The sequence below is a fragment of the Nerophis lumbriciformis genome, linkage group LG15 (assembly GCF_033978685.3).
Source record: "Nerophis lumbriciformis linkage group LG15, RoL_Nlum_v2.1, whole genome shotgun sequence".
Taxonomy (NCBI): Eukaryota; Metazoa; Chordata; class Actinopteri; order Syngnathiformes; family Syngnathidae; genus Nerophis; species Nerophis lumbriciformis.
Window position 1 is genome coordinate 38,438,656 of NC_084562.2, and position 19,030 is coordinate 38,457,685.

At 41.8% G+C, this 19,030-nt stretch overlaps 1 protein-coding gene across 3 annotated transcripts in view; it reads right to left on the reverse strand.

Moving 5' to 3' along the window:
• The window catches only part of LOC133616101 (SH3 and multiple ankyrin repeat domains protein 2-like), a 471,816-nt gene that overhangs the window by 323,758 nt on the left and 129,028 nt on the right, over window positions 1-19,030 (reverse strand). For all 3 annotated transcript variants that reach the window (XM_061975200.2, XM_061975199.2, XM_061975202.1), the window contains exon 5: window positions 10,195-10,276. In XM_061975200.2, coding sequence (XP_061831184.1) covers window positions 10,195-10,276 — 82 coding nt within the window. The remainder of the gene's footprint in view (window positions 1-10,194; window positions 10,277-19,030) is intronic.

Genomic DNA, 19,030 nt, shown 5'->3' on the forward strand with positions numbered 1-19,030 from the left:
AGAACTGTCAGTTTACACCTCCTTCTGACATGTGCTAAAAAAAAACGCCAAATAGTGCTTGAAAAACGGTATTTATTGATAATCACATTGGGCGTGCTAAATAGTTATATTTGCATTTTCTCCTCCCAGTATTGTGCACATTTGTGATGATCAGCATATACTGTATTTTGCATATTAACGAAGACAGGGACACAAAATGGATTGCACGCCTTATTCTGCTCACATATTAGACGCAATTCACTTTCCACACATTTAGTAGATCAGCTTTGCGTGTGCTATCAGGTTCGCACGTGTTTTACAAACCCCGTTTCCATATGAGTTGGGAAATTGTGTTAGATGTAAATATAAATGGAATACAATGATTTGCAAATCGTTTTCAACCCATATTCAGTTGAATAAGCTACAAATACAACATATTTGATGTTCAAACTGATAAACATTTTTTTTTTTTGCAAATAATCATTAACTTTAGAATTTGATGCCAGCAACACGTGACAAAGAAGTTGGGAAAGGTGGCAATAAATACTGATAAAGTTGAGGAATGCTCATCAAACACTTATTTGGAACATCCCACAGGTGAACAGGCAAATTGGGAACAGGTGGGTGCCATGATTGGGTATAAAAGTAGATTCCATGAAATGCTCAGTCATTCACAAACAAGGATTGGGCAAGGGTCACCACTTTGTCAACAAATGCGTGAGCAAATTGTTGAACAGTTTAAGAAAAACTTTTCTCAACCAGCTATTGCAAGGAATTTAGGGATTTCACCATCTACGGTCCGTAATATGATCAAAGGGTTCAGAGAATCTGGAGAAATCACTGCACGTAAGCAGCTAAGCCCGTGACCTTCGATCCCTCAGGCTGTACTGCATCAAAAAGCGACATCAGTGTGTAAAGGATTTCACCACATGGTCTCAGGAACACTTCAGAAACCCACTGTCAGTAACTACAGTTGGTCGCTACATCTGTAAGTGCAAGTTAAAACTCTCCTATGGAAGGCGAAAACCGTTTATCATCAACATCCAGAAACGCCGTCGGCTTCGCTGGGCCTGAGCTCATCTAAGATGGACTGATACAAAGTGGAAAATTGTTCTGTGGTCTGACAAGTCCACATTTCAAATTGTTTTTGGAAACTGTGGACGTCGTGTCCTCCGGACCAAAGAAGAAAAGAACCATCCGGATTGTTATAGGCGCAAAGTTGAAAAGCCAGCATCTGTGATGGTATGGGGGTGTATTAGTGCCCAAGACATGGGTAACTTACACATCTGTGAAGGCGCCATTAATGCTGAACGGTACATACAGGTTTTGGAGCAACATATGTTGCCATCCAAGCAACGTTACCATGGACGCCCCTGCTTATTTCAGCAAGACAATGCCAAGTGACAAAGATAGATATCTACATATATCCATATTTAAGAGTTATTTCTTTCTATAGTCATGTTGGAAATAACTAGTGTTTTCTCTTTGTGCTCTTTCTATTTTTTCTCCATCTCATGACCGAGGGTACACTGTGGACTACCTTGAGCTCGGAATGCAGGGAGTAGCAATACTCCCTTTTATTTGCTACCTCATCCTGTCTGTAGCTAAGGAGAAGAATAGACATGTGTATTCGTTCTGGAGGGTGGGGGCGAGGGACATATTGAAGAACACAGCACTTGGGTAATGTTTTTCAGATCAACTTGGCTGCGCAATTGAATGTGTTGTCCTAGGCTGGTTTCTTCAAAGCTTTGACATTTTTTTACAAAATACCTATTCTGTTCTGGTGATAATTTAAACTCAGCTTATGTGTCATCAAAAGAACTTGGGATTGACCAGTAACTTAAATTCCCTTGGAGGAACATCTGGTCCAAACGCAACACAAGCCACGTGTTACATCAACGTGGCTTCATAGTAAAAGAGTGCGGGTACTAGACTGGCCTGCCTGTAGTCCAGACCTGTCTCCCATTGAAAATGTGTGGCGCATAATGAAGCCTAAAATACCACAACGAAGACCCCTGGACTGTTGAACAACTTAAGCTGTACATCAAGCAAGAATGGGAAATAATTCCACCTGAGAAGCTTAAAAAATGTGTCTCCTCAGTTCCCAAACATTTACTGAGTGTTGTTAAAAGGAAAGGCCATGTAACACAGTGGTGAACATGCCCTTTCCCAACTACTTTGGTACGTGTTGCAGCCATGAAATTCTAAGTTAATAATTATTTGCAAAAAAAAAAAAAATGTATGAGTTTGAACATCAAATATCTTGTCTTTATAGTGCATTCAATTGAATATGGGTTGAAAAGGATTTGCAAATCATTGTATTCTGTTTATATTTACATCTAACCCAATTTCCCAACTCATATGGAAACGAGGTTCGTAATACAGGCAAACCTTTAGTAAATCAGGTTCTAACTGCGGATTGCGTCAAGTAGTCGACATAATTGTAGGACTGCCATGCAAAATGACATACACCAAATAAATAAACAAGCCTTGTATGCAGCTCTTATCGGCATGTTTGGTCTGTTAAACTAATTGCACTTCTCTTTTTTTAGAAAAAAAATATATTGGCGGGATTTTTTTTCGGATACGCATAAAATGTGAATTGTGTTTAGATTGAAGGGAACATTATAAGCATATAAAATGCTCTTCAACATGTGGAAATGCAAAAACATTTGATTTTAATTCTCAATATTCAACATTTGATTATCCACAGAATTCCCTAGCAACAGTGTGACTGTACATTTTCCTGCTCTTCAACACCGTTTTAATTTATGATGGTACTTCTTTAATATTTCCATAGCAGCAGGTCACCAAAAGTTATCTTTTGTGAAAATAATCATTCCTGGCCTTTTCCTCGGATACCCACGGTCCCAAAATATTATGTAAATTAAAGACTCTAAATCGCCTAGGTGGATTTACCAGTGTTCCCGGGCTGCGGGTGCACTGTTTGGCTATTTTTGTCTTTTCTTATTTACAGTATTAATCTACTTCCTAATTTACTGTTCTTTGCTGGTTACTCTTTGCTAAAACATAGTTTGAGTTAGACTTCTGTTGAAATGTACAAGGCATGATTACTTGATTACTGCAACGCACTTCTCGTCAGGGTCCCCAAAAAGAGCATCAAAAAGCTCCAGTACATCCAAAACAGCACAGCGAGGATCCTGATGAGAGTGCACAAGCGTGATCATATCACACCTATCCTCAAATCACTCCACTGGCTACCTATTGCATCACGGACCGAATTCAAGAGTAACCTGCTAACACATCAATGCATCTACGGAAACACCCTCTCCTACCTCAAAGACTTAGTTTCCCCTCAACCTCCCACCCGCAACCTCTGCTCCTCAAACACCAACCTCCTCAAACCCATCAGGACAAACCTACAAACAATGGGCCGCCGAGCTTTCTGCTCGACTGCACCCAAACTCTAGAATGCTCTCCCCGACCATCTTAGAGCACCACAGTCGGTCGACCGTTTTAAGAAGGGACTAAAACCCCACCTTCTTAGCACAGCTTTTATCTAATTTCTCTGCCTTCTTGTTTTTTTAAAATGCACTGCTTGCCTATCTGTTTTATCCAGTGCTTTCATGTTTTTTATTTCTATTGTATCTATGTTTCTATATTTTATCTAGTGTTTTTCATGTTTTTATTCCCATTTTAATTTTCTATTATATATTCTAACTTTTCATTTTTATTTTATTTTTTTTACTTTTTTTATATTTTGTAGCTGTGGAGTGGGTGGCCGTGGTCGGCGCACCTCCTGCGGGAAGGGAGTGTGTATGGCCCGGCTTCGAAGCCCAGCTAACAGGTGAGTAGATTGCCCAGCTGGGGCGGATTATCTAATCACCTGTCTCCTTTATCAACAGCGTCCGAGGCCATGGGGGAGAGAGAGGAGCAGACACACACAAGCAGGAGGCCGCGAGCGAGACAGATCAGAACATTGCACAACATAAGTAGAAAAATAAAAGACTTGTTGAACCCTGGACTTGGGCTCACAAGGATTCTGTCGGTCCCAGGGGAACCCACACATAGAGACTTCCACATCTGGCGCACAAGGCACTGAGGACCGGAGATGTCAGCACCCAACCCATTAATGGCACTAGGCAAGTGATTGCGGACGTGGCAGCGGCGAGCCAGCAGCAGCTCAAGGCAGTCCGCCAACAGGTGGCCCAGCAGAGCCAAATTCTGCAGGCGCTAGCGAGCCGGGTCGGAGCGGCACCGCCAACAGCAACAGCCGTCTCCGTGCAGCGCATGGCGAAGAACGAGGACCCCCCAGGCCTTCTTGGACATATTTGAGGCCACAGCGGCGGCGTGCGGATGGCCGGAGGAGGAGTGGGGGGAAAGTCTGCTGCTGCTGCTGCTGGCGGGGGAGGCGCAGCGAGCGGCGCTTAGCCTGCCAGCGGCATCCCACATGCGCTTCCTGGATCTGAGGAGGGTGGTGCTGGACCAGACCGGCTGCACCGCCGAGGACCGCCGACGCCAATTCCGGGTGCTGCGTCTGGGGCCGGAGGACCGCCCGTTCGTGCTCGGGCAGCAGCTCCGGGACGCGCGCCACATTGGCTGCAGCCGCGGGACAATGACAGCCGGGTGGTGGAACTGGTCATTCTCGAGCAGTTCCTGGAGGCCATCCCGGCACGGACATCAGCCTGGGTCCGTTACCACCGCCCACGTGACCTGGCAGCGGCAGTGACACTGGCGAAAGACCACCTGGCGGTGCATCGCGAGGCACGGAGGGAGGAGAAGATCGCGGAGGCAGCCGAGCGCCCAGGGCCAGCCCGTGCACAGTGCGCGCGCAGCGGGAGGGGGCGGCGCTCCGGCCCCGAAGAAATAACCCCTCTTTTTCTCCTGTCTTCCAGGTTCTGGTCGCTGCTGATACGGGGCTTCCCGCGCAGACGGCCCCTCAAACACCTGGGCATGCATGCTGAATGCCCGCTCATGGAGGTGGGACAGGTGATCCGGGTTGTCGGCCCTCCGGCGCCCTCCCCCGGCCCGGGAGAGACGTACTGTGTCCCGGTAAGGGTACAAGGGAGTACACACCGGGCGATGGTGGATTCGGGCTCTGAGCAGTCCATGATCCACCAGAACCTGGTTCGACCCGGGGCTTTGAGGCAGGCAGCACGGGTGAAAATTAAATGTGTTCATGGGGATGTGCACGAGTACCCCGTGGTGCCGGTAGAAATTCAGTGTAACAAAAGAAAATATTTTGTCGAGGTTGCTGTAAGTGCGCACCTCAAGCACCCCTTAATCCTGGGAACTAAATGGGCGGGGTTTCATGACTTAGTGAAACAGTGTGCAGGGGTGCGTTCATGACCGGTAGGGAAATGGGATATCTGCGCTGCTCTCAGCGGCAACGCGAGGTCATCCGACGCTGCCGAGGGGGGAACCGGCGGGGGATTCGCGGGAAGCCCCCCCGGCCCACTAATGGCAACCCATGGAAGACTTCCACCTTGAGCAGTCTCGAGATGACACTCTGAGCTCGGCCTTGGGACCAAGTGATATCAATTGATAGTCAGCTGGTGCGCCCAGGAATAGCGCGGGTATTCCCTCACTTTACATTAATCAGGGACAGATTGTACAGAGTGAGTCGTGACACTCAAACAGGAGAGGAAATCACCCAGTTGTTGGTGCCGAAACGCCATCGGGAAATGGTTTTCCAGGCGGCGCATTTTAACCCCATGGCTGGCCACATGGGGTATAATAAGACACTCAACCGGTTAATAGTCCGGTTCTATTGGCCGGGCATCCGGGCAGAAGTGCGCCGCTGGTGCGCGGCCTGCCCGGACTGCCAGCTAGTCAATCCTGCGGCCACACCCAGGGCGCCCTTGCGCCTATTACCACTCCAGGAGGTCCCGTTTGAAAAGATTGGCATGGACCTCATCGGACCATTCCACCCGAGCACCCGGGGATATCGTTCTGTCTTAGTCCTGGTAGATTATGCAACTCGATATCCCGAAGCAGTGCCGCTGCAGTCCATCTCTGCAAAGGGTGTGGCGCAAGCACTGTTACAGCTCATCTCCCGAGTCGGAATCCCGAAATAGATTCTGACTGACCAGGGCACGTCTTTTATGTCACGCACGATAAAGGAACTATACGGACTATTGGGAATCAAGGCTATTCGGACCAGCGTCTACCACCCGCAGACCGAACGGCTGGTGGAGCGGCTGAATAAGACACTGAAATCCATGATCCGTAAGTTTATGCACGAGGGCAAACCTAATTGGGATAAATGGTTGGATCCCCTGCTGTTTGCAGTGCGGGAGGTACCCCAGGCCTCCACAGGGTTTTCCCCCTTTGAATTGTTGTTCGGCAGGAAGTCGCGCAGGGTTTTGAACATAGTTAAGGAAAGCTGGGAGGAAGGTCAAAGCCCCGGCAAAAATGAAATACAATACTTTATGGACCTGAGAGCAAAACTCCACACCTATCACGTGAGAATTTGCTCCGGGCCCAGGAACGTCAGCAGCGCCTGTATAACAGGGGGACGCAGCTAAGAAAATGTTCACCGGGAGAGAAAGTGCTTGTATTACTCCCGATGTCCAGCTCTAAATTACTCGCCAAGTTGCAAGGACCCTTTGTGGTCACACGACGAGTGAATGATGTGGATTACGAGGTCCAGCGTTCGGACCGGGGCGGACACACCCAAATTTACCATCTCAACCTCCTGAAAGCATGGAAGGAGGCGGAGCCTGTTTTGACACACACGAGCGAGCAGGAGGCCGCGAGCGAGACAGACCAGAACATTGCACAACATAAGTAGAAAAATAAAAGACTTGTTGAACCCTGGACTTGGGCTCACGAGGATTCTGTCGGTCCCAGGGGAACCCACACATAGAGACTTCCACAGTAGCACTTTGGGATTTAAAAAAATGTAAAGTGCGTTACAAATTATTATCATTATTATTATTATTATTATTATGTATTATTTTGCTTTTTCACTACTTCACATTCAAGCTAGCTTAGAGCAGCAGTTGGCATGTTCTCTTTTCCTTCTGTCCACGCTAGAAACCCAATTTCAGAACAGTCTGTATTTCTTAATTTAACATACATGAATAATAAATATTTAGACATTAGTCCATCGATTCACCATCGCCCACGTTCTAATCGTGATGCATCGGAGAATCAACCATTGTTCACACCTCTATGGCCAATTTCCAAAATGTATTACATTTCAAATCCTAAGGTTCTAAATGGATTGATCACGATTCAATTTCATCCGATCTGCACTTACATTAGTTTTTTCTCTTCACCATAAACCAATTTAGACAGTATAAACTTTCTCGAAACTCTCAAAAGTGTAATTTTGAAATAATAAAGAAATTGCAATTGGAATTGTATGTAATTGTGTTGCAACTTCCCATCACTGCGAATTCCATCCATCCATCCATTTTCTACCGCTTATTCCCTTCGGGGTCGCGGGGGGCGCTGGAGCCTATCTCAGCTACAATCGGGCGGAGGGCGGGGCACACCCTGGACAAATCGCCACCTCATCGCAGCACTGCAAATTGCACCAAGGTATTTTTTCTTCAAGTGCAAAATAATAACAGTAATTATATAAGCTATTCTTATCAGACTCTTATTTTGTTAGCGGCGTCAGATAGAAAGTAACAAATTTTATTGTGAAGGCTGGAAGTGAGCGCATGTTTCTTCTTGCACACTTAATAACAGTGCTGCATTCAGGACATTTGTACACAGAAGTACCTCTTGTCTCCCAAATAACGACTGTCGTCCTTTCTTTAATGTGAGTTTGCAACTTTGCACCCCATCAGCAGTCACCTTACAAGACTCTCAGTTCCAAATATGATCAATAAAAATAACAGATTTAGCTAGATGTTTACAATACAAAAGCATAACGTAGAGTGGTTCACTTCTAGCACCTGAACAACCCGCTTGATTCTAGCAAGTACGAGCGTAAATCTTTGTCTACAAAAGTTGGGATATATATATATATATATATATATATATATATATATATATATATATATATATATATATATATATATATATATATATATATATATATATATATACATATATATATATACATACATACATACATACATATACATATATATACATATATATATACAGTATATATATATATATATATATATATATATATACAGTATATATATATATATGTATATATATATATATATATATATACACATATATACATACATATATATATATACACATATATACATATATACATACATATATATATATATATGTATATATATGTATGTATGTATGTATATACATATATATATATATATATATATACGTATATATATATATGTATATATATATATATATATATACATATATATATATATATATATATATATACACATACATACATACATACATACATACATACATACATATATATATATATATATATATATATATATATATATATACATACATACATACATACATACATATATATATATATATATATATATATATATATATATATATATATATACAAACCCTGTTTCCATATGAGTTGGGAAATTGTGTTATATGTAAATATAAACGGAATACAATGATTTGCAAATCCTTTTCAACCCATATTCAGTTGAATATGCTACAAAGACAAGATATTAGATGTTCAAACTCATAAACTTTATTTTTTTTTGCAAATAATAATTAACTTAGAATTTCATGGCTGCAACACGTGCCAAAGTAGTTGGGAAAGGGCATGTTCACCACTGTGTTACATCACCTTTTCTTTTAACAATCCTCAATAAACAATTGGGAACTGAGGAAACTAATTGTTGAAGCTTTGAAAGTGGAATTCTTTCCCATTCTTGTTTTATGTAGAGCTTCAGTCGTTCAACAGTCCGGGGTCTCCGCTGTCGTATTTTACGCTTCAAAATGCGCCACACATTTTTGATGGGAGACAGGTCTGTACTGCAGGCGGGCCAGGAAAGTACCCGCACTCTTTTTTTTTACGAAGCCATGTTGTTGTAACACGTGCTGAATGTGGCTTGGCATTGTCTTGCTGAAATAAGCAGGGGCGTCCATGAAAAAGACAGCGCTTAGATGGCAGCATATGTTGTTCCAAAACCTGTATGTACCTTTCAGCATTAATGGTGCCTTCACAGATGTGTAAGTTACCCATACCTTGGGCACTAATGCACCCACATACCATCACATATGCTGGCTTTTAAACTTTGTGTCGATAACAGTCTGGATGGTTCGCTTCCCCTTTGGTCCGGATGACACGATGTCGAATATTTCCAAAAACAATTTGAAATGTGGACTCGTCAGACCACAGAACACTTTTCCACTTTGCATGAGTCCATCTTAGATGATCTCGGGCCCAGAGAAGCCGGCGGCGTTTCTGGATGTTGTTGATAAATAGCTTTCGCTTTGCATAGTAGAGCTTTAACTTGCACTTACAGATGTAGCGACAAACTGTATTTAGTGATAGTGGTTTTCTGAAGTGTTCCTAAGCCCATGTGGTGATAGTCTTTAGAGATTGATGTCGGTTTTTGATACAGTGCCGTCTGAGGGATCGAAGGTCACGGTCATTCAATGTTGGTTTCCGGCCATGCCGCTTACCTGGAGTGATTTCTCCAGATTCTCTGAACCTTTTGATGATATTATGGACCGTAGATGTTGAAATCCCTAAATTTCTTGCAATTGCACTTTGAGATACGTTGTTCTTAAACTGTTTGACTATTTGCTCACGCAGTTGTGGACAAAGGGGTGTACCTCGCCCCATCCTTTCTTGTGAAAGACTGAGCATTTTTTGGGAAGCTGTTTTTATACCCAATCATGGCACCCACCTGTTCCCAATTAGCCTGCACACCTGTGGGATGTTCCAAATAAGTGTTTGATGAGCATTCCTCAACTTTTTATCAGTATTTATTGCCACCTTTCCCAACTTCTTTGTCACGTGTTGCTGGCATCAAATTCTAAAGTTAATGACTATTTGCAAAAAAAAATAATGTTTATCAGTTTGAACATCAAATATGTTGTCTTTGTAGCATATTCAACTGAATATGGGTAGAAAGTGATTTGCAAATCATTGTAGTCCGTTTAAATTTACATCTAACACAATTTCCCAACTCATATGGAAACGGGGTTTGTATGTGTGTATATATATATATATATATATATATATATATATATATATATATATATATATACACATACACATAGATAAAGGTAGCTTTATACAGTGAAAAGATTGTAAAGTCCTACCTTGAGGCGTCAAAGCTGTCGTAGGAACCCACAGTGTAGTGTCTGAAGAGCTTTCTTCTGTCAGCACGGTCCGCTCTGGAATCTGACACATCAAGACAGTAAAGTATAAAGTCAACGTTAATACATAGAAACCCATGACATAACACTTTACATTTCTGATATAACATATATCTTAAAGCTTAGCTTTAACATGTCCTCTGCACTGTACTTTTATTGTACAAAAATAATGTGGGTTCCATCCCCATCTTTGCCAGAAAAAACTTGCACATGGCCCACAGTATTTTCCTTTGTTGTTACTTTTTTTGCACTAAATTCTAAACATAATTTCTTTATTATGTCTTCTATTATTATATTCTATTATGCCCTCTAAGACCCACAGTGATATATTTACAACATTTTTATTTTATTTATTAACATAGTCATTGGGGTCTATTGTTCAGTCTAACAATGACTTTACATTCGAATTTTGTATTTAAGGACCGCCCACAGGCTATAGAATCTCACACAACTTGAAAATCGTCGCAGAGTGACAACCCTTTTCTTTACTGGACCAAATTGATCAAATCAATGTAAGTAGAATGCATCTAATATTTTTTACTGTGATCTTTATGTCTAGAACATGTACCTATGTTATTATTGTGAAATACCTCCAAAAAATATGATTTAGATGATGTTTTATATTGGTTGTATATGTACAACCATGGGTCAATGTGGTAGCAAATATTCCTTTGTGACTAGTTTACCTACCAGGATACTGTGTAGTCTAAATAGATATGTTTTCTCAGGAATCTACAATATATTTTAATTTACACACACGTATTCCTTCTGTCTGTCTGTGCACATTTGCACTTTAATATTGCAAACTAAAAGTAAAAAACCATTTAGTTAGGCAGAAGGCTAAACTAAAAAGATTTCAATGCCCAATACAGACTTTTCTGGTCCACCTCTGACTGAAGACGTGACCACACTACGCACACCACTGGAATACTTCTGTCAGTTTGTGTCCACAGACATTCAGTCTCTGGCATCACAGACGAATGAATACAGCCATCAAACAAAGGGGACACTTCTAAACACCAGTGCAAAGGAAATGGAGAAGATGATGGGCATGTATTTGAAGATGGGCCTCGTACAGATGCCAGGAAGTCGCATGTACTGGGAGACAGATACACGGTACCCCCCTGTTGCTGATGTGATGTCCCGCAACAGATTCCAGGCTCTGTTGACATCCTTACATCTAGTCAACAACTTGACAGTGTCTGAGACAGAGAAGAAGGATAAACTCTGGAAAATCAGACCATGGCTTGATTCATTCAGAGAGAAGTGCCTGAAGGTGGTCCCAGAAGAGCACAACGCAGTGGATGAGATGATGATTGCTTTCAAAGGAAGATACAGCAGCATCAAACAATACATGCGGGGCAAACCACACCCATGGGGCTTCAAGGTATGGGTGAGAACTGGAATCTCTGGCATGATGTGTGACTTTGATGTCTACCAAGGGAGCAACAATGGAGTCCGAGCCAAATCTGAACTTGGCTTCTCAGGTGATGTTGTGATGAAGCTTGCTTCAACTGTGCCGGCGGGCCAAAACTACAAGATCTATGCAGACAACTACTTCACATCAGTCCCACTGATCGAGAAGCTCCTTGGGCTTGGCATCCATTATGTGGGTACAGCAAGGCAAGTCCGCATCCCCAATTGCAACCTTGAAGATGACAAGAGCTTGAAGAAGAAAGGGAGAGGAACCTTCGACCACAGAGTGGAGGCGAACCACAACATCTCTGCTGTCAAATGGTTTGACAACAGGGCCGTCACACTTGTGTCATCCTTTGCTGGAACGGAACCTGTGCAGAAGATTCAACGCTGGGACATAGCCAACAAGACCTACATTGAAGTTGAAAGGCCGTACATTGTGGGTAACTACAATCAGTACATGGGAGGTGTTGATTTGCTGGACTCGTTCACTGCAAAATACAAGTTCCGCATCAAATCCCGCCGCTGGTATTTGTACATCTTCTGGCACACCATCACACTTGCTGTGGTCAACGCCTGGCTCCTCTATCTATCCTTATTATTTTACAGTGTTCTGAGTCAAGGTGATGAGCAATAAGCATTCAAATGAACCCTTAGTTGTTTGACTGAAGTGAAAACATGTGGAACATGTTGTTCAGAAAATGAATACAAATGGCTTATGGAAAATTTTGCTACCCTTTTCACCCAACGTTGTATCGTTACAACGGTTCCATAAAACCTTATCAAAATATGAAAAATTTGCCAACACTTCATTTTAATTCCCAAATGCCCCCTATAACACCATCTGACAGGTTGAATATTTTTTTATTCATGTATTTCTATGTCCGGGTCTTACAGGGTTAATGACCCCAAATTCTAAATCTAAATACATTTATGGTTTGTGACAAACAGTATTAAAATAGTTTTTCACATCGATAAAAAAAGGAAAAATATGCATTTTAAGCTTCAAACCATGACCACTTTTGGAATCCAAATGTCTTCCTTGCACACACGACACACTTTATACTTACATTTCTCAACAAAATGGAAATATTGTAAATTATTTGTGCATCACGCCATTTGTATTATTCGGTTTTTGACCAAAAGTTTGCCCTAGTTTGAAAACTTTGGGATGGCCTCTATTATTGCATCTTCATGACCTGTGGGGAATCGGGCGGTAATGCTGGTACGTGTATACATTGTTTGGCTGACACCTAGTTTACCTTGGTTATTGTATGGCCAAACACTGCACGTGATAAACTGGTCCGTTATCTTAACATAAGTAACCCATCCATTCATTCATTTTCTACCGCTTGTCCCTTTCGGGGTCGTGGGGGAGGCAGCCTGAAGCCTATCTTAGCTGCAATCGGGCAGTAGGTAGGGTACACCCTGGACAAGTCGCCACCTCATCGCAGGGCCAACACAGACAGACAGGCAACATTCATACTCACATTCACACACTAGGGCCAATTTAGTGTTGCCAATAAACTTATCCCAAGGTCCATGTTTTTGGCGGTGGGAGGAAGCCGGGGTACCCGGAGGGAACCCACGCAGCCACGGGGAGAACATGCAAACTCCACACAGAAAGACCCTGAGTCCGTGGATCGAACAAAGGACCTTCGTATTGTGGGACAAATGCATTAACCCCTGTTCCACTGTGCTGCCCACATAAGTAACCATTTATCTTTTTGTGTCCTGTCAAACCACTCAGGAAAAATATATTGTTGTTGCAGATAAGCAAATCTGTACAGCAGATATGGATAACAAAAGAGAAGTGTGGGATACTTATCTTGTTGCCTTAATTGTATTTTACTTTATCAAATTTATTTATTTAATGTTTGGCACAGCTGGACCGGAGCAGAAGGAAATAGAAAGAAGAAAAAAAGGAAGAAATAGGGCAAATTTGCAGGGACAAGTGGAAAATAAGACACCAACACCAAAAACAACAACAACAACAACTACAGAACAACATCAGCAAATTGGATACGTACAAATATGATAAAAAAAAATTATAGCAAAGAAGCAGTTAGTGAAGTAAATATTAATAACATGACAATGACAATGAACATTATTGCACTACTAATGGAGCAATACAAATACCAATAGAAATAGCACTATTGATAATGAATAATAATAATAATAATAATGACCTATATTATCAACAATATAATTGCTTTAAATGCAACATTATATATATTTAATGAAAACTTGAACTACAAAAGAAAGCAGATAATGGAGGGGAAGAAAGAAAAGCAAGAAGAATGTTATAATAAAAATAGGTTAAGCTTCATAAGTGTGCTTTGTTTTACCCAGTTTCCCCTATCGGAACAAAATTAATATATATTTGATGAAACGTGACTATATGCATGACTGTATGTATGCATATGTGCTTGTATATGTACAGTATGTGTATATGTATGTTCGTACAGTGATTGTGTGTGTGGAGATATGTACTGTGTGTATATGTATGTACTGTATTTGTGTACGTATGTAGGACCGTAGGGACGTATGTGGATAAGTACCTATGTGTGTTTGTATGTAAGTGTGTTATATTTGTCTCCGAGTATGTGCAGGAGCCAAAGTAATAAGAAATCATTTCAAATGCAATCATAATTTATTTCTCAGTATTTCTTTACCATTGTAATTGGAATGTCAGAAACTTTTAATTATCCTAAATAAGAATACAAATATCCATATAAAATGAACTCTCAATTTCTGTGGGAAAAAAAAACACACTTCGATAAATATTGACCATCTTGAAGTGCAATTTTTTGTCCACCTGGATGGCATGGTTTGTTTTGGTGTCTTTTTTGTTGCCATTACTTTCCAACAAATTTGGAATACTGGCTGATTCATTCGTGTTGATCGGCTCATCCTGGTTTGAAGCCGGAAAATTCCCACGCAGGAAGAATTGGCTTTGTAAATACCTTTTTCCTCCTAATTTGGGTTACTTTGTTGCACTTCTTATTTGCAAGTAGCAACTTTGTAGATTCTGTCTGATGTGCATCCTGTAAGCTCGCGTTCCCGCCTCCACCCACCGAAACGAAGACTGTGGATGGCTGACAGGAGGATTCACTCCGTTTATTTAATTCTCCTATTGAACAAACTTGATCAGGTGCTGAGAGTGATGCACAGAGTAACCCTCTTACACCCTGATTGGAAGCGACAGACAGAAAACAAACACACACGGACATGGCAATTAATCGATGCCGGCAAAGGTTTTGAGCTCATTTTCATTTATTGTTATGGTTATGGTGTTAGTTTATTTCAAACATGCATACAATTACAATATAAATCCTCACATGTTTCAAGTTTCCATTACAACATGACTGAAAAGGAGTAGGAAGAAACAGATCTTATTTAGGGTTAGGCTCCAATCTGAATGACAATCGGCATAAACCGCCGTCTTGATCAGAATTACATTTTAATCGGGAAAATGTTTGACTGGGTCAGAATATCCTGAATTGTGTGTTTACCAGAAACATTTTGATTCCAGTTAGGCTTTTAATTGTGTCCATGTGCACTGGCTAGTCTGCTTAACAGATCCAAAAGCAATTTGTAATAAGAAAGATAGCCTTCTGAACAAATTTGTCATTGACGATTCCTCGTCAAAACTGAAACCTGGTTCAAACCCCTTGACTACTTATCATTTTGACCTGAACACTCTGAGCAGATGCACCTACAGTCAGCATTTACTTCAGGAAGCTGCTTCTTTGTTTTGTGACAATAGCAACAAGGAAACTGTTGTTTTTATTGCACCTTGATGTCTTTGAGTAACTGACCAGAAACATCATCTGGATTTCCTCACTCACAGGTCAATGCTGATGATACAATCCTTCTGTCCCATGTGTATGTATGTATATGTGTGTGCATGTATGAGTGTAGGTATGTGTGTGCTTATAGATGTGTGTGTGTATATGTATGTATATGTGTGTGTGTGTGTGTATGTGTATGTATGTATGTATATATATGTGTACGTGTATGTATGTCTATATATATGTATGTATGTGTGTGTATATATGTGTATGTGTACACATACATATATATGTGTATGTGCATGTATATGTATATATGTATGCATGTATATTTCTGGGGGTACGCTCTGGGCCTGCTTGTCAGGCGGGGGTCGGCGCCTCAGGCTACTGCATCCGGACTGCATGTCTGGAGCTCCTGGGTCCCACTGTCCATCCCTTCCGGGTGCCCGTCTTGGTTGGGGCCTGCTGGGTCTAGTCCCTGCGTCTATTATGGTAGCTTGGTGCTGCAAGGTATTCCGAGGTGCTGCGAGTCGGCCAGCTGCTGGGGTAGTGACCTTGTGTGTCAGCATGTCCGTGATCTTCTTTTAATTCATTTATTTTTTTTATTTTATTTTTTTTAATTTATTTATTATCATTTTTTATTTTATTTTTTAAAATATATAATAATGATAATTATTATTATTACTATTTATTTAATTACTTATTTTTTAATATATTTTATTAATATTATTTTTTATTTTCCCCTCCCTCAGGGGGGGACCTCGACAGGGCGGTTGCTGGTTGTTCCATCTCCATCGTTGGGGTCCCTTCGGGTGGGGTGGGTGGTTCCAGTTCCCCCGTGCTGGGTGGTCCTGCGGCGGCCGATTTGAGTGGGGTGGCCGGAGGCGGGCCTCGCCGAGCTCTCCGGGGGTTGGGGGTGGGCTCGTAGGGGCCCGGTTGCCCGTGGGGCGGCGGCGGTCTTCCCATCCGGTTGCGGGGAGTCTCTGGGGCCCCCGGGCGGGGCGTCTCGTGTGTGGTGTGGTCTCTCGCTGGCTTGGGGTCTGGCTGTCCCCTGCTTTTCTCGTGCCTTGTCCTCTGCCGGGTGCGTCTGTCTGCGGCCTGCTGCTGGCTCTTACGGGCTGCGCGGTGGGCCTGGCCCTGGGTTCCTGTCGCTGGCCGGCCTGGCTGCGTGGGGGCGGTGGTCCCTGGTTTCCTGGGCGCCACACCTACTGTTTGTGGGTTGGGCTCTCTGGGGGCCAGGGCCATACTCTGGCTCCCACACACACTGGGAGTCAAATATATTGTACATACAAATTCACATATACTCACATACATACATACATACATACATAAGTACCTACGCTCCCACATACATACACAAATACAGTACATATCTACATACTCAACGTTCGTACATCCACACGCACATTCATTGTACATACATACACTCATGCACATAATCACGTTTCATCAAACATAATTTAACGTTGTTGCCCTAGGGTAAACTGGGTATAACACATGGCACACTGACAAAGCTTAACCTATTGTTACTATAACAATCTACAAGGTTGATATAGCTGGCTTCTCTTTCTTCCCTTCTATTTTTCTGCATTCTTTCGTATCTCTAGTTATCATTACGTATATGTATTGTTGCATTTGAATAACTGTATTGTTGATAATAAAGGTAAATTATTGGTATTGTTCATTATCAAAAGCGCTATTTCTATTGGTATCTGTATTGCTCCATTTGTAGTGTAATAATGCTCATTGTCATTTCTGTATTATTTTTTATTTTCGCTAACTGCTTATTTGCTATCACTTTTACGATCATATTTGTACATGTCGCATTTGCTGATGTTGCTCTATTGTTGTTTTTGTTGTTGTTATTGTTGTGTTTGCTGTTGTTGTTTTTGTCTCTCTGACTAATCCCTCTCTTGTCCCCACAATTTCCCCCTCTGTCTTCCTTTTTTTCTCTTTCTATCCCCTCCTGCTCTGGCCCGGCTGCACCAAATGATAATATAAATACATTTGATAAAGTCAAATACAAATAAGGCAACAAGAGAAGTATCCTACACTTCTCTTTTGTAAAGTAAATCTGAACAGCCGATATGGGCATCTACATCAACTATATGATTTGCCTGAGAAGCTGGACAGGACAAAAAATCCATCCATCCATTTTCTACCGCTTATTCCCCTTTGGGGTCGCGGGGGGGAGAGCCTATCTCAGCTACGATCGGGCGGAAGGCAGTGTACACCCTGGACAAGTCGCCACCTCATCACAGGGCAGGACAAAAAATAAATAATTAAATAAATAAATAAATAAAAATAAAAACAATCCTTCTGTCCCTGATGTCACAGTCAAATAGACTGGCCCTCCAGGACTTTGTGGACTGGTGTGACAAATAATTCCTGGAGCTCAACATTAGCAAGACTAAAGAGATAGTGGTGACCAACTCCAACCAGCAGTACAATTAGATGTCTTCTCTGCGCTGCGCAACAGCCAAGGACCTCAATAAACTATCCAATGACTGTATGCTTTTTATTAGTATTTTTCTTTAACTTTGGAATATTCACCGTAAAAGTGCTAGAGCTACATCCATGTGACATTATCGACACCTTGTGACGAGTCAGTATACAGTAATACTGTACATATCACAATCTGTATACTTCCCCCGGCAACAACGCCATAGATTCAACTGATTGTTGAATATGGGCAAAATGTAATGAATTATGAAAATTCTCAGTCAAGACTAATGGTCTGCAACACTGAACTTGCATTGCATAAACTTTCTCAGGGCCCTTTTGTCTCTATGACCACCTGGTGATCACTATGTACAGTATATTGATATTTCTATTCTCATATAAACTGTCACTTCAGTATTACAACAGCTCTCTCTCTTCTTTTCTTCTTGACTAATTGGCTCAATTACCACTCAAAACCATATTTTAAACACACAAAGCCCCTGATATACACGTCAACTTAAACCACTGAATTTTTTTTTTTTCAAACACAGTTTGGCAGTCCATCTTCATACTTACACTGACCACCAACAACAACATGTTTCTGACATTTCAGAAACCCATCAAAAACACCCAAACAACCTTTACTATTGATACATGTAATGTTACTTGTATTCTTCCATTTATTCCAATGAATATCACCACCATATACGGCAACCTATTTGCCACTACACCATTACCACCCCTTCAATCTACTGCTTCCACATTGTGTCATTTCTCCCCACTTTCCCATTAGACATTCCTAAACGACTGCAGTTCCACCAGCAGTCTTGTTCCCATTAAATACAATCTGATCAAGACCCGAAAACGTATCGCTTAGCTCTGCAACGTGCCTATGACTATTCTCATTCATCCATGGTCACCTCTCATTTGAGCATTCTTCATCAGTTAGAAAGACAGCTCGAGTAGAGGGGAGAAACATCCGCATGGGCTAAATTCACACTGCATAGTCGGATTGGTAATTCAGATTTTTTTGTCAAATGCAATATTTTTATGTGACCGTTCATGTTACAAAAAAAATTATTTCTAATGTGAATGCAACCTAATCTGTATGCAGGCATGTCATGACC